The sequence below is a fragment of the Oratosquilla oratoria genome, chromosome 25 (genome assembly GCF_046742065.1).
Source record: "Oratosquilla oratoria isolate Oo_2021 chromosome 25, ASM4674206v1, whole genome shotgun sequence".
NCBI lineage: Eukaryota > Metazoa > Arthropoda > Malacostraca > Stomatopoda > Squillidae > Oratosquilla > Oratosquilla oratoria.
The window spans coordinates 57,998,265-58,012,771 of NC_134801.1; the positions used below are offsets into that span (position 1 = coordinate 57,998,265).

The 14,507-nt window shown below is 37.1% G+C and overlaps 1 protein-coding gene across 2 annotated transcripts in view; it reads right to left on the minus strand.

The window, feature by feature from the left end:
* Window positions 1-14,221, minus strand: part of LOC143038971 (uncharacterized) — a 43,295-nt gene extending 29,074 nt beyond the window's left edge. The window contains exon 1 of one of the 2 annotated variants that reach the window (XM_076208815.1): window positions 13,735-14,221. In XM_076208815.1, coding sequence (XP_076064930.1) covers window positions 13,735-13,822 — 88 coding nt within the window. In that variant the 5' untranslated portion in view covers window positions 13,823-14,221. Of the gene's footprint in view, window positions 1-13,729 lie in introns of both variants that reach the window. The other variant, XM_076208816.1, reaches the window with a different exon arrangement.
* Window positions 14,222-14,507: the final 286 nt, after the last annotated feature.

Below are 14,507 nucleotides of genomic sequence, written 5' to 3' on the forward strand. Positions count from 1 at the left end.
GCCGTTCGCTCACTGATAAACTGCAAATGCATGCCCAAGCTATGCCTAACTTCATTTCTCATTCTGTCCATCCTTATCACCCGCACCACGCTTCTACATTTTATATTGAACACATTTATCCTACCCCTTTCTGCCTCGTTTGAATTCCAAAGTAAAAACTTACCTTAAGTGTAGGTATAAAAATCCGGTGGCACCGAATGAAGACCGGTCACAGATTTATATGGTCACTACGTATAGTTTATATTTTCTCTTGCTTTTATACACACTAGTTTTAAGTAACGTGTGTAAATAATAACAGAATTATCCGGAAATTCAACAGATTTGGGTACACCTTACTTCTAAGCTGAGGTCCATCTGCCACGGATGCGTGCTGTCGTTTGAGAGAGCAAACGGGTGCCAACACTCACACCCACTACAAGCAGGGGTATGGAAAAGGGGTACACCCGGGTTTGACACCTGCGCGTCTCCGGAATGTGATGTTGAAATACGATTCCCAGAATTGGCCAAGGCCAGTAGCAACGACAAAGATGGCAGAAGTGAACAGGAACACACGATTCACCTCGGCCACATATATTAATACAACAAGGCGAACTCATATTGGCTATAAACCCATTAAACTCCGATGACAATATGACGTCAGTCCTCGCTTCGCTGCGAGCGAAGCGAGGATTGACGTCATATTTTTCTGGTGTTTCATCAAACATTTTGGTGTTTAATGATTTTTTGTTTTATTTGACCAAATGACAAGACATCTTGTCATCGGAGTTAAATGGGTTAAACATGCATTTTATTTTAAAGGTTACGCAAGGGTATAAAGGTTGAGAAACGCTGCTCTAGACTGTAGATCGATCCTATTTTGTAAAAGGGGTTCAATGGTGAAATTAATTTGAACTGAATCGACTCTTAAGAAAAAAAAAATAATTGTGTATGAAGAACTGAAATGAAATAAAAAATATCTTATATTGTAGTATATAAATTAATTGCAGTACAGTAATTAACTTACAAAAAAACTTTAACATTATGATAGTATGATATAACATGAATGTCAACACACACACATATCATGTAAAGTACAATATTAGATTTATAATAATTCTTAACAAAAATATTTCCTCAATAATTCACAAGTTAAAATGAATTGAACCACACCTGATTATATTTAAACGGGTAAAACTAGTCGATCTTAATGACGATTTCTTTCTTTTGAACGAAATGAATAATTCTAATTCACATATTTCAATTTACAATAGAACAGAGTTGATACTGACAAAAAATAATTGACCTCACACCTGTCATTTAAAAACTGTAATGAGAAATGTAATTTTGGGAATGGATGCTAAGAGGAGGTTATATGACGGAGTGATTGTGCCAACAGCATTGTACGGGGCAGAAACATGGAACATGAGAGAGGAAGAGAGAAGTTTGAATGTGTTTGAGATGAAATGTCTGAGAAGTATGATAAGGGTTACTAGGCTAGATAGAGTGAGAAATGAGGAGGTGAGGAGGAGGAGAAGGGTGGAAAAGGAACTGGGAGATAGGGTTGATGAAAGGGTATTAAGATGGTTTGGACACATGGAAAGAATGAGTGATGAAAGATTAGTAAAAGAAGTGTGGAAGGCGGAGGTGGAAGGAGTGAATATGTGGGGCCGTCCTAGGATGAGATGGATGGATGGGGTGAAAGGGGCTTTACGAAAGAGAGGAATGTCTATGAAGGAAGGACGGGAGAGGACAGAAGATAGGGGTGAATGGAGAGGGGTTGTGTATAGATGATGCTGTGATGCATGAGGGGGAGTGGGTGGGGGATGGGGGGGGGTAAGGAAGTATCTATGAGAAAAAATTTGACGCAGCCCGAAGGGATTTCTCCCCGTCTTCTCCTTCCCTGCATGGGGGGACGGAGAGGGGGGGGGAGGTCACCGAATTTATGAAGCAGCCTTGCTGTGATGTGCTGTGTCTTGCGACACAGATTCTGATCCAGGGCAGTGGACAGGATGCAGGGATGACCCGTCATCCAGGAGGTGCCAAGATAGGAGGGAGGGAGGAGGGTGGAGGGGAGTGGAATATATGGGAAGTGAAATGGGTGGGAGTGATTTCTATGCCTTTTTCTTTATGGCTACCCCAGTGTAAGGGGAAAAAAGCCTTTGATATATGTATGTATTAAAACAAATTAAAGAAAAAAAAACAATAAGATAGTGACTGTGTCTTGAAAGTCCCTAATTGCAAACAAAACAGAGCACGCCGAACTTGCAGGTTCAAGCGCAACCAGGCAGCACGGCATCAGTAGTCATACTTATGATAGCGAGTGGTAGAGAGCGTGAACTCAGATATGAAGGGAACCTAAGAGGAGGAGGAGGAGGAGGAGGAGGAGGAGGAGGAGGAGGAGGAGGTGGTATAGGATGGGTAAGAGGAAGAGGAGGAGGAAGAGGATAAGTATCAGTAAGAGAAAAGGAGGAGGAGGAGGATAAGGAGGATGAGTAAGAGGAAGAGGATGAGGAGGAAGCAGAGGATGAGGATCAGTAAGAGGAAGAGGAGGAGGAGGAAAAGGATAGAGATGCGGATGAGAATGAAGGTGAGGAAGAGGAGGAAGATGTGATGAGGGAGAGGAAGAGAAAGATAAAGAGGATGATGATGATGATGATGATGATGATGATGATGATGATGATGATGATGATGATGATGATGATGATGATGGTGATGATGATGTTGATGATGATAACGACGACGACGATTGTGATTATGATGATGATGATGATAATAAAGATGATGATAAAGATGATGATGATGATGGTGATGATGATGATCACAAGGTAGAGGAGGAGGAAAAAGACGAGGGTGAGGACGAGGATGATGAGGATGAGTGTGAGACTACCAAAGGAGGGAAAAGGATGAAAAGGGGAGGGGGTTGGGGTGGCACGACTGGCTGGCTAACTGATCCAGGCACCATCAAATGGGCGAGCAATGGGGGTTGACTGGGAGGTGAGGCCAAGTGGTTGGTGCAGTGTCATCTATGTAATAAAAGAAGATCATGGACTAAGTACTATATTCTAATTAAAACTTGCATACTGGGTGGGGTTCCTTTGGTCGCGTCTCCTCAAAGGTGTACATGCGCAGGAGGAGACACGTGACGTCACCACCGTGCCAATTCCTGGGCGGTATCGAGTACTTAGGTGCCGTTCGCTCACTGATAAACTGCAAATGCATGCCCAAGCTATGCCTAACTTCATTTCTCATTTTGTCCATCCTTATCATCCCTACCACGCTTCTACTTTTTATATTGAACGCATTTAGCCTAGCCCTTTCTGCCTCGTTTGAATTCGGAGTGAGGTACGGGCACAAAATTTTCAAAAAAAGATTTAACCCTTAACTTATTGTTGCATATGAAAGACAACTTTATTAGAAACAAAATATTTTTTTGAATATTTGAAATGGCTTGAAAAATAAAGGAGATACGATTTTTTGAATTATTTTTTTAGCCAGCATTTTTTGGCTAGACTTTACCATAACAAAATGTTAGATTCCGGTAAAGAAATATACATTAACTCTAAACCACTGGTCCAATTTTATTGAAATTCGGTAAACTTGGGTTCTAAGGATCAACAAATCACACGAGCATGTCAAAAACAATGTGAGCCATCTCCATCATACCATATTTGCCTTTTCATGGCAACCATGAAGTTGTAAATTTTCAGATTATCATCAATAAAATCCAAACCACTGGTCCAATTGACATGCAACTTAGCATGTAAAGGTTTTATGGGCCAATAAATCACCTGAGCATGCCAACAGCATTGCGGGACCTTCTTCTAATACCATTCTTACTAACACCTATCATGTTGCCATGGCAACTGTTGTCAATTAAGAAATAACCAATAAAATCCAAACCGCTGGCCCAATTGACATGCAACTTGGTATGTGAAGGTTTTATGGGTCAACAAATCACCTTGCAGGGCCTTCTTCTTATACCATTCCTATTAACATTTATCATGTTGCCATGGCAACTGTTGTCAATTTAGAAATAATCTATAAAATCCAAACCGCTGGCCCAATTGACATGAAACTTGGCATGTGAAGGTTTTATGGGTCAATAAATCACCTGAGCATGTCATTTACATTGCAGGACCTTCTTCTTGTAGTACCATTCTTACTAACACCTATCATGTTGCCATGGCAACTGTTGTCAATTTAGAAATAATAAAATCCAAACCGCTGGCCCAATTGACATGCAACTTGGTATGTGAAGATGTTATGGGTCAATAAATCACCTGAGCATGTCATTAACATTGCAGGACCTTCTTCTTATACCATTCTTACTAACACCTATCATGTTGTCATGGCAACTGTTGTCAATTTAGAAATAATCTATGAAATCCAAACTGCTGGCCCAATTGACATGCAACTTGGCATGTGAAGGTTTTATCATAAAGCCCGATTCTTCAAAAGCAAACAAATATTCACCGATTCAAACGTAAATTTGGTTATCAACAGCGGCAAATTAGTTTTCTGAGTAAAAATATTAAGGTAAGGCATCAATAATATATTATTCTAATGTAAGAAATTGTTTTTTAATTTATTTTCTCCCGGTTATGAGCAGCTTAAGATCGTTGTGTATTATACACTTGGTGATTTGTTGACCCAAAAACCATCACATGCCTAGTTGCATGTCAAGTGAGCCAGTGGTTTGGATTTTATTGATTATTTCTAAATTGACAACAGTTGCCATGGCAAGATGATAGGTGTTAGTAAGGAAGGTATAAGAAGAAGGTCCTGCAATGTTAATGTCATGCTCAGGTGATTTATTGACCCATAAATTTATGGGTCAATAAATCACCAAAGAGAATTCCAAAGAATTCTATAGTTACATTAGAGATAAAAAGGTTGTTAGGAATCACATTGGTCCACTATTATCTGCTGACGGTCAACTTGAATATTCAAATGAAGGAATGTGTAATATCTTAAACAATTATTTTAGCTCGGTATTCGTAAACGAAACACCTCAAAGTGAACTCCAAACTGAAACCTGTGAAAAGTCTGGGGTAAACTTACCCACCACGGTAAATAAAAAAATAAAAAAAATAAATAAAAGGTGTATAGACACTCAAAGTTAATAAAACACCAGGGCCTGACGGTTGGCATCCAAGAATCTTAAAGGAAATTAAAAATGAGATTGTTGTTCCATTAGAAATTATTTTCAAGAAATCCATCATATCCGGAGATGTCCCAAGAGAATGGAAGCTAGCTAACGTTACTCCCATATTCAAAAAAAGGTGACAAAAAGAAACCAAATAACTATAGGCCTATAAGTTTGACTTCAATCGTAGGAAAAATAATGGAAACTATCATCAGAGATGCTATCGAACATCATTTAGAAAGTAACCGTTTGATAAATGATAGCCAGCATGGTTTCAGACGGAAACGTTCTTGCGTGACTAATTTACTCGAATTCTACAACACAGTTATCTCGAATTATGACAAAAGAAACAATATAGATTTAATATATCTAGACTTTGCAAAAGCTTTTGATACCGTCCCACACGAAAGACTACTTACTAAATTAGCTTTGTATGGAATAAGTGGTAGCCTATTAGGTTGGACTAGTAATTGGTTGAATGGTCGAAAACAGAGAGTTGTTTTAAATGGAAAAACTTCTGGGTGGAAAAGTGTTGCAAGTGGAGTTCCTCAGGGTTCCGTTCTTGGGCCACTTCTTTTCATAGTATATATAAATGATATAGACCATGGACTAAAATCTACTGTTTCCAAATTTGCTGATGATACAAAACTGTGCGGAGTGGCAAATGATCACTCAAACCAATTAGATATTCAAGTAGATTTAGATAAATTACAGCAATGGTCTGAAAAGTGGCTAATGAAATTTAACACAAGTAAATGCAAGGTAATGCACATAGGTAAAAATAACAGTAAGTACGATTACAAATTAATTGGAAATTCGTTAACAAAAGTGGATAGTGAAAAAGATCTCGGCGTAATTATCAGTAACGACCTCAAATCATCCAAGCAGTGTATTTCAGCCTCTGAGAAAGCAAATAAGATTCTGGGACTGATTGCGCGATCTTTTGATTTCAAAAGTCCATCACTCATTAACAAGCTATATAAATCGTTAGTTCGTCCACATTTGGAATATACTGTTTCCGTATGGTCACCGAATCTCATTAAAGACATTGACAGACGAAAAAGTACAACGGCGAGCCACAAAACTGATTCCAAATATCAAAAATAAATCATACGAAAATCGACTTAAGCACATGAATCTGTTTTCCCTAAAAAAGCGTAGACTCAGGGGTGACTTGATACAGGTCTTTAAGATTTTAAAGGGAATTGACATCAAAAGTGACCAAATTTTCACATTGATTGAGAATCAGACAAGAAACAATGGTCTCAAACTATCCGGAAATAGATTCAATTTGGAAGTAGGTAGAAACAACTTTGCCAACCGTGTAGTAAATGAATGGAATAAACTTCCTGCACAGGTAGTGCAATGTAGTTCAGTTCGAAGCTTTAAGAATCAGTTAGATAAATACCTAAGTAAGATGCTGTAATGATTATAATTTATCTTATATTATTTGTTTTTGTTTTGTTATAATTTGTCTGTCTGATTTTCATTTATTCTGTTTTTGTTTTATCATTTGTCTGTCTGATTTTCATTTATTATTAGTTATATGTCAATTTATCATTATTTACTATTTACCTGTTTGTTTATTATTCAACTATACCTATGCATTTATTTATGTATTTTATTTATTATTTACATTATTATAGTTTTTATTTATTGTTTTTTTATTAATATGATTTTTTTTTCGCATCCGACCTAGATATGGATCAAAAGGTCTCCTGTCGGCATGCTCCGCCTTTGTAATCCTTTGTAATCACCTGAGCATTAATATTGCAGGACCTTCTTCTTATACCATTCTTACTAACACCTATCATGCTGTCATGACAACTGTTGTCAATTTAGAAATAATCAATAAAATTCAAACCACTGGCCCAATTGACATGCAACTAGGTTGATTGATTGATTTGTGGAATTTTTGTCTTGAAAGCCAAACGGCGGAGCCGGTAGGCCATTCGGCGCACATGCAACTTGGCATGTGAAGATTTTTGGGTAAAAAAAATCACCAAGTGTATATTATCCAATGATACTGAGCTGCTCATATACGAGAGAAAATAGGTTAAAAACAACATTATTACATTAAAATATAATGTTATTGATGTCTTGGAAGGCGCCCAAAATACCTCCACCCAAAATACCTCCGGCCAAAATCCCACACCTAAAATACCTCCACCCAGAATACCTCCAAAAATTACCAAAACACCTCCATGCATATTGTGCTGTTTGTACTGCTTAGAAGGTTATCTTAGATTATCAAGTTTATTGGAATAATTATTATTTGCGGAATGAAGATTTAAATAAATTACAGAAATGGTCTGAAAAGTGGCTAATGAAATTTAACACAAGTAAATGCAAGGTAATGCACATAGGTAAAGATAAGTAAGTACGATTACAAGTTATTTGAAAATTCGTGAACAAAAGTGAATAGTGAAAAAGATCTCGGCGTAATTATCAGTAACGATCTCAAATCATTCATATAAATGATAAGTGTTATGATAAGGACATTTGGGAATGATATTGTAAACAATATGTAGAGTATAGAATCCTACAGAAAGTATCATTAGGACTTTTTCATTCAGGATTATGGTAGTATTGTAAACCAAAGGAATCATCAATTCTATATAGAAATTGTTAATCAAAGGAATCAGACAAAACAATTGATCAAAGGAATAATTAATTCTCTATAGAAAATTTTAATCAAAGGAATAATTAATTCTCTATAGAAAATTTTAATCGAAGGAATAATTAATTCTCTATACAAATTTCTAATCAAAGGAATAATTAATTCTATATAGAAAATTTTAATCAAAGGAATTAGAGAAAAAAATACAACGACTTCTATTCAGTTCACATGTTCACCCATAGGTAACTGTTTAATAAATTAGATACAATGGTCGTTAAAATCAGAAGTTAAATAAAATAATGTATTTTACCCTATATCAGTACATGGTCGCCATTTGTAATGGCATATAGTAATTGGAGTCGGAGGTACCTTATTTTATTTTATCTATCTATATATTTTATTTTTGAAAATCGGCTTAATTACTATATGCCATTACAGATGGCGACCAGGCACTGATATAGGGTAAAATACATTATATAGGGTAAAATACATTATTTGATTTGAACATGTGAACTGAAGTCGTTGTATTGTTTTGTCCGATTCCTTTGATTAAAATTTTCTATATAGAATTAATTATTCCTTTGATCAAAAGTTTTGTCAGATTCCTTTGATTAACAATTTCTATATAGAATTGATTATTCCTTTGATCTACCATACTACCATAATTCTGAATGAAAAAGTCCTCTAATGGTACTTTCTATAGGATTCTATGCTCTACGTATTGTTTACAATATCATTCCCAAATGTCCTTATCATAACACTTATCGCGACACTTACCTTCAAGTGGAAGTATGAAAATCCGGTGGCACCAAATAAAGTAACGTGTGCAAATAATTCTAACAAAATAATCAGCACACTACATGGAGGACTTCCATTCACCAAGCCTACTCTGACTCGTCTGAGGTGGGTGCCAACTAGTAGGATGCAAAGACTATGTAGGGAAGATGGGAAAGCTTCTATTTCTACTAATAAGAAAACGTCATCCATCCAGCGTGAATGTGCGCCATCTATCAACAGAGCCACAAACTATAGATCGAAAGTGGCGTAGCGCGGCTTTCAAATCATACTTAACTTGTATTATATATAGTGTTTATGGAAACTTTAAAACTGACCCTTTCGCTAAAATAATCAACATTTCTTTATGAAATAATGAGTAGTAATTTTATGACTTTTTGTCGCGCAAAAACAAGCGCGGTACTACGATCGCGCTGGTACTGTTTACGTCGCCATAATTTTGCGACCCGTTGGATTTTGTTTGGCTTAGTTTGAATGCTTTGAGCGTTCAGCGTATGCGCAGGATATTCAAATAATCTTGTCATTGTGCAAGTATATGCCCGATTCTTGAAAAGCAAATAAATATTCACCGATTCAAACGCAAATTTGGTTATCAAGTAAAAATATCAACCGTGGCAAATTAGTTTTTCGAGTAAAAATATTAAGGTAAAACATCAATAACTCTATATTTTAATGTAATAATGTTGTTTTTAACCTATCTTCTCTCGTATATGAGCAGCTCAGTATCATTGGATAATATATACTTTGTGATTTTTTTTACCCAAAAATCTTCAAATGCCAAATTGCATCTGCGCCGAATGGCCTACCGGCTCCTCCGTTTGGTCTTCAAAACAAAAATTCCACAAATCAATCAATCAACCAAGTTGCATGTCAATTGGGCCAGTGGTTTGAATTCTATTGATTATTTCTAAATTGACAACAGTTGCCATGGCAGCCTGATAGGTGTTAGTAAGAATGGTATAAGAAGAAGGTCCTGCTCATGTGATTTATTGACCCATAAATTTATGGGTCAATAAATCACCTGAGCATGACATTAACATTGCAGGACCTTCTTCTTATACCTTCCTTACTAACACCTATCATCTTGCCATGGCAACTGTTGTCAATTTAGAAATAATCAATAAAATCCAAACCACTGGCTCAATTGACATGCAACTAGGCATGTGATGGTTTTTGGGTCAACAAATCACCAAGTGTATAATGCACAACGATCTTAAGCTGCTCATAACCGGGGGATAATAAATTGAAAAACAATTGTCTTACATTAAAATAATATATTATTGATGCCTTACCTTAATATTTTTACTCAGAAAACTAATTTGTCGAGGTTGATAACCAAATTTACGTTTGAATCGGTGAATATTTGTTTGCTTTTGAAGAATCGGGCTTTATGATAAAACCTTCACATGCCAAGTTGCATGTCAATTGGGCCAGCAGTTTGGATTTCATAGATTATTTCTAAATTGACAACAGTTGCCATGGCAATATGATAGGTGTTAGTAAGAATGGTATAAGAAGAAGGTCCTGCAATGTAAATGACATGCTCCGGTGATTTATTGACCCATAAAATCTTCACATACCAAGTTGCATGTCAATTGGGCCAGCGGTTTGGATTTTATTTCTAAATTGACAACAGTTGCCATGGCAACATGATAGGTGTTAGTAAGAATGGTACTACAAGAAGAAGGTCCTGCAATGTTAATGACATGCTCAGGTGATTTATTGACCCATAAAACCTTCACATGCCAAGTTCCATATCAATTGGGCCAGCGGTTTGGATTTTATTGATTATTTCTAAATTGACAACAGTTGCCATGGCAACATGATAAGTGTTAGTAGGAATGGTATAAGAAGAAGGCCCTGCAAGGTGATTCGTTGACCCATAAAACCTTCACATGCCAAGTTGCATGTCAATTGGGCCAACGGTTTGGATTTTATTGGTTATTTCTTAATTGACAACAGTTGCCATGGCAACATGATAGGTGTTAGTAAGAATGGTATAAGAAGAAGGTCGCGCAATGCTGTTGGCATTTTCAGGTGATTTATTGGTCCATAAAACCTTTACATGCTAAGTTGCATGTCAATTGGACCAGTGGTTTGGATTTTATTGATGATAATCTGAAAATTTACAACTTCATGGTTGCCATGAAAAGGCAAATATGGTAAGATAGAGATGGCTCACATTGTTTTTGACATGCTCATGTGATTTGTTAATCATTAGAACCCAAGTTTACCGAATTTCAATAAAATTGGACCAGTGGTTTAGAGTTAATGTATATTTCTTTACCGGAATCTAACATTTTGTTATGGTAAAGTCTAGCCAAAAATGCGGGCTAAAAAAATAATTCAAAAAATCGTATCTCCTTTATTTTTCAAGCCATTTCAAATTTCTAAAAAGCATTTTGTTTCTAATAAAGTTGTCTTTCATATGCAACAATAAGTTAAGGGTTAATTTTTTTTTTTTTTAATTTTGTGCCCGTACCTTAACTTGTTTGGGTTTGGTCGGCGTTGGTCGACTTGGTAATTTTGCAGACGATAAAAACATAACTTCTCTTTGATCAAATTACATGAAAATTGCACATTTAAAAAGAAAATTGGTCAAATAATGCAACCACATGCTAATTTCTATATAAAATTATGCATTTGAGCAAAAGCCGTCATTATTTGGGTTTGGTCGGCTTTGGTCGGCGTTGGTCGACGTTTAGTGAGATCGTAAAAGAACAAGCATAACACAGAGAAATCATTCAACAAAAACCTTTAAATTTTAAAACTACCAAAGAAGCAGTCACAACCTGCCAAAAAAAAAAAAGAAGAAACATACATGCGATTCAACTTTTTTCAACATATGATTGTAATTAACTTACAAAGAACTTTAACATTATGATAGTATGCTATAACAATAATGTCAACACACACGTATCATGTAAGGTACAATATTAGATTTATAATAATTCTTAACAAAAATATTTCCTAAATAATTCACAAGTTAAAATGAATTGAACCACACCTGATTATATTCAAACTGGTAAAACTAGTCGATCTTAATGAAGATTTCTTTCTTTCGAACGAAAGGAATAATTCTAATTCACATATTTCAATTTACAATAGAACAGAGTTGAACTGACAAAAAATAATTGATCTCACACCTGTCATTTGAAAAGTGTAATGAGAAATATAATTCTGGGAATGGATGCTACGAGGAGGTTATATGACGGAGTAATTGTGCCAACAGCATTGTACGGGGTAGAAACATGGAACATGAGAGAGGAAGAGAGACGGAGTTTGAATGTGTTTGAGATGAAATGTCTGAGAAGTATGATAGGGGTTACTAGGCTAGATAGAGTGAAAAATGAGGAGGTGAGGAGGAGAACAGGGGTGGAAAGGGAACTGGGAAATAGGGTTGATGAAAGGGTATTAGGATGGTTTGGACACATGGAAAGAATGAGTGATGAAAGATTAGTAAAAGAAGTGTGGAAGGCAGACGTGGAAGGAGTGAATATGAGGGGGCGTCCTAGGATAAGATGGATGGATGGGGTGAAAGGGGCATTCCAAAAGAGAGGAATGTCTGTAGAGGAAGGACGGGAGAGGAGAGAAGATAGTGAATGGAGAAGGGTTGTGTATAGATGATGCTGTGATGCATGAGGGGGAGTGGGTGGGGTATGGGGGGGGGTAAGGAAGTATGTATGAGAAAAAATTTGACGCAGCCCGAAGGGATTTCTCCCCGTCTTCTCCTTTCCTGCATGGGGGGACGGAGAGGTAGTGTCGCCGAATTTATGAAGTAGCCTTGCTGTGGATGTGCTGTGTCTTGCGACACAGCTTCTGACTCAGGGCAGTGGACAGGATGCAGGGATAACCTGTCATCCAGGAGGTGCCAAATTAGGAGGGAGGGAGGAGGGTGGAGGGGAGTGGAATATATGGGAAATGAAATGGGTGGGAGTGATTTCTATGCCTTTTTCTTTATGGCTACCCCAGTGTAAGGGGAAAAAACCTTTGGTATATGTATGTATTAAAACAAATTAAAGAAAAAAAAGTGTTTTGTATTCCGTCAACAAGCGCCAGCGCTTCTATCCATGGAGAAAAATAAAGGAGAGATGTAAGAAGTTAAAATTAAATCTATCAAGATTGCAAAACACGCCGCCAAATACGCCACGAGACAATTCCTCACACAAAACAAACAAACAAATACATCCACCCGCCTCACACCTGACCCCACATGGGCATCAACCCAAGCATCATACGGAATTCCACCCGGCGTCATTATGAAACACAGGAACTGCCCCATAAATATCAATGATTTCATTCTCTGTAAATATTGCCTCTGAAGAAGCCTCAAAGGCGAAACCGGTCAGGAATAAAGTCTCTTGTTCCCAATCGTGTCTTTCCATTCTTACCATTCATACACCTGTCATGATGTCACGATATATATATATATATATATATATATATATATATATATATATATATATATATATATATAAATACATATATATATATATATATATATCCTTATAAGAGGGTGACCAACTCAAAGACTGCACCCACCCTACAATCATTTTTGTTTTAAATTGAGTGGTGAGTGGATGTTTGTTGGAGCTCCATAACTCACTGTTTTTCGTGTGTTATAAAACACCTCCACCATTCAGGACTGATTCAGTTATCAAGTGAGACTCAGTGGTTGGTGCAGTGTCATCTGTGTATTAAAAAAATCGTGGACTAATAGTACTATATTCTAATTAAAACTTGCATACTGGGTGGGGTTCCTCTGGTCGGGTTTCCTCAAAGCTGCACATGCGCAGTGGAAGATACGTGACATCAACACCATGTACAGTCCCTGGGCGGTATGGAGTACTGAGGGCCCGATCTCTCACTGATAAACTGAAAATGCATGCCCAAGCCATGCCTAACGTCATTTCTCATTCTGTCCATCCTTATCACCCGTAACACGCTTCTACATTTTATATCGAACACATTTAGCCTACCCCTTTCTGCCTCGTTTGAATTCCAAAGTAAAAACTGACCTTCAAGTGCAAGTATTAAAATCCTGTCACAAACTGTTTATATGGTCACTGTACGTATTGCTTGCTTATGTTTTCTCTTGCCTTGATACAAACGAGGTTTTCAGTACCGTATGTAAAGAATCATGGCAAAATAATCAGCATGCTACTTGGGAAATTAAATAGATTTGGTACCTTACTTCTCCGTAGCGGAAACCGTCGAAAGACATGGGCTCCTAATGATGTGACATCAATGGGGTACGTGGCCATAGTTGTTGAGTCGTACATACCGGGATGAAGAACGGTCACAGAGGATTTATATGGTCACTACGTAGTTTCTTTATATTTTCTCTTGCCTTCAAACTAGTTTTCAGTGACGTGTGCAAACAACTATAACAAAATGATTAGCACATTACTTGGGAAATTCAATAGATCTGGTTCCACTTTCTTCTTAGCGTAGGTCTACTTGCCACAACTTCTCCCACTCGCTGTAAACTTTGACAGCGCGCGCAGTCAAGTCAAGGTCAATGTAATATGGGCACTAAGTATTATTACATTTATCTTGCCTTCATACAAATTAGGTTTTAAGTAACGTTTATGTAAAGAATTATAACAAAATAATCCGCACACTACTTGGGAAATTAAACAGATTTCGTTCCACCTCTTTAACGCAACGGTACACTTTGAGATTGGTGGGGGAAACTGGGCGTCATGCATGTCTGCCGAGTTGCATGCACAGGTCCCAACGTATTTATGTGGTCACTACACAACGTCTGTAAAGATTTATAACAAAATAATCAGCACACTAGCTGGGAAATTAAACAGATTTGGTTACACCTTAGTGTATTGAGGCTCTTTTCGTAATGTGGCGGGTTTGTGAGAGTGTACGTTTCTGGCGGTGCCAAATTGAATTTGGATGCTCGCGAAATGATGGAAAACCGCTCGAAGTATGTATATGGTCACTGCGTAATGT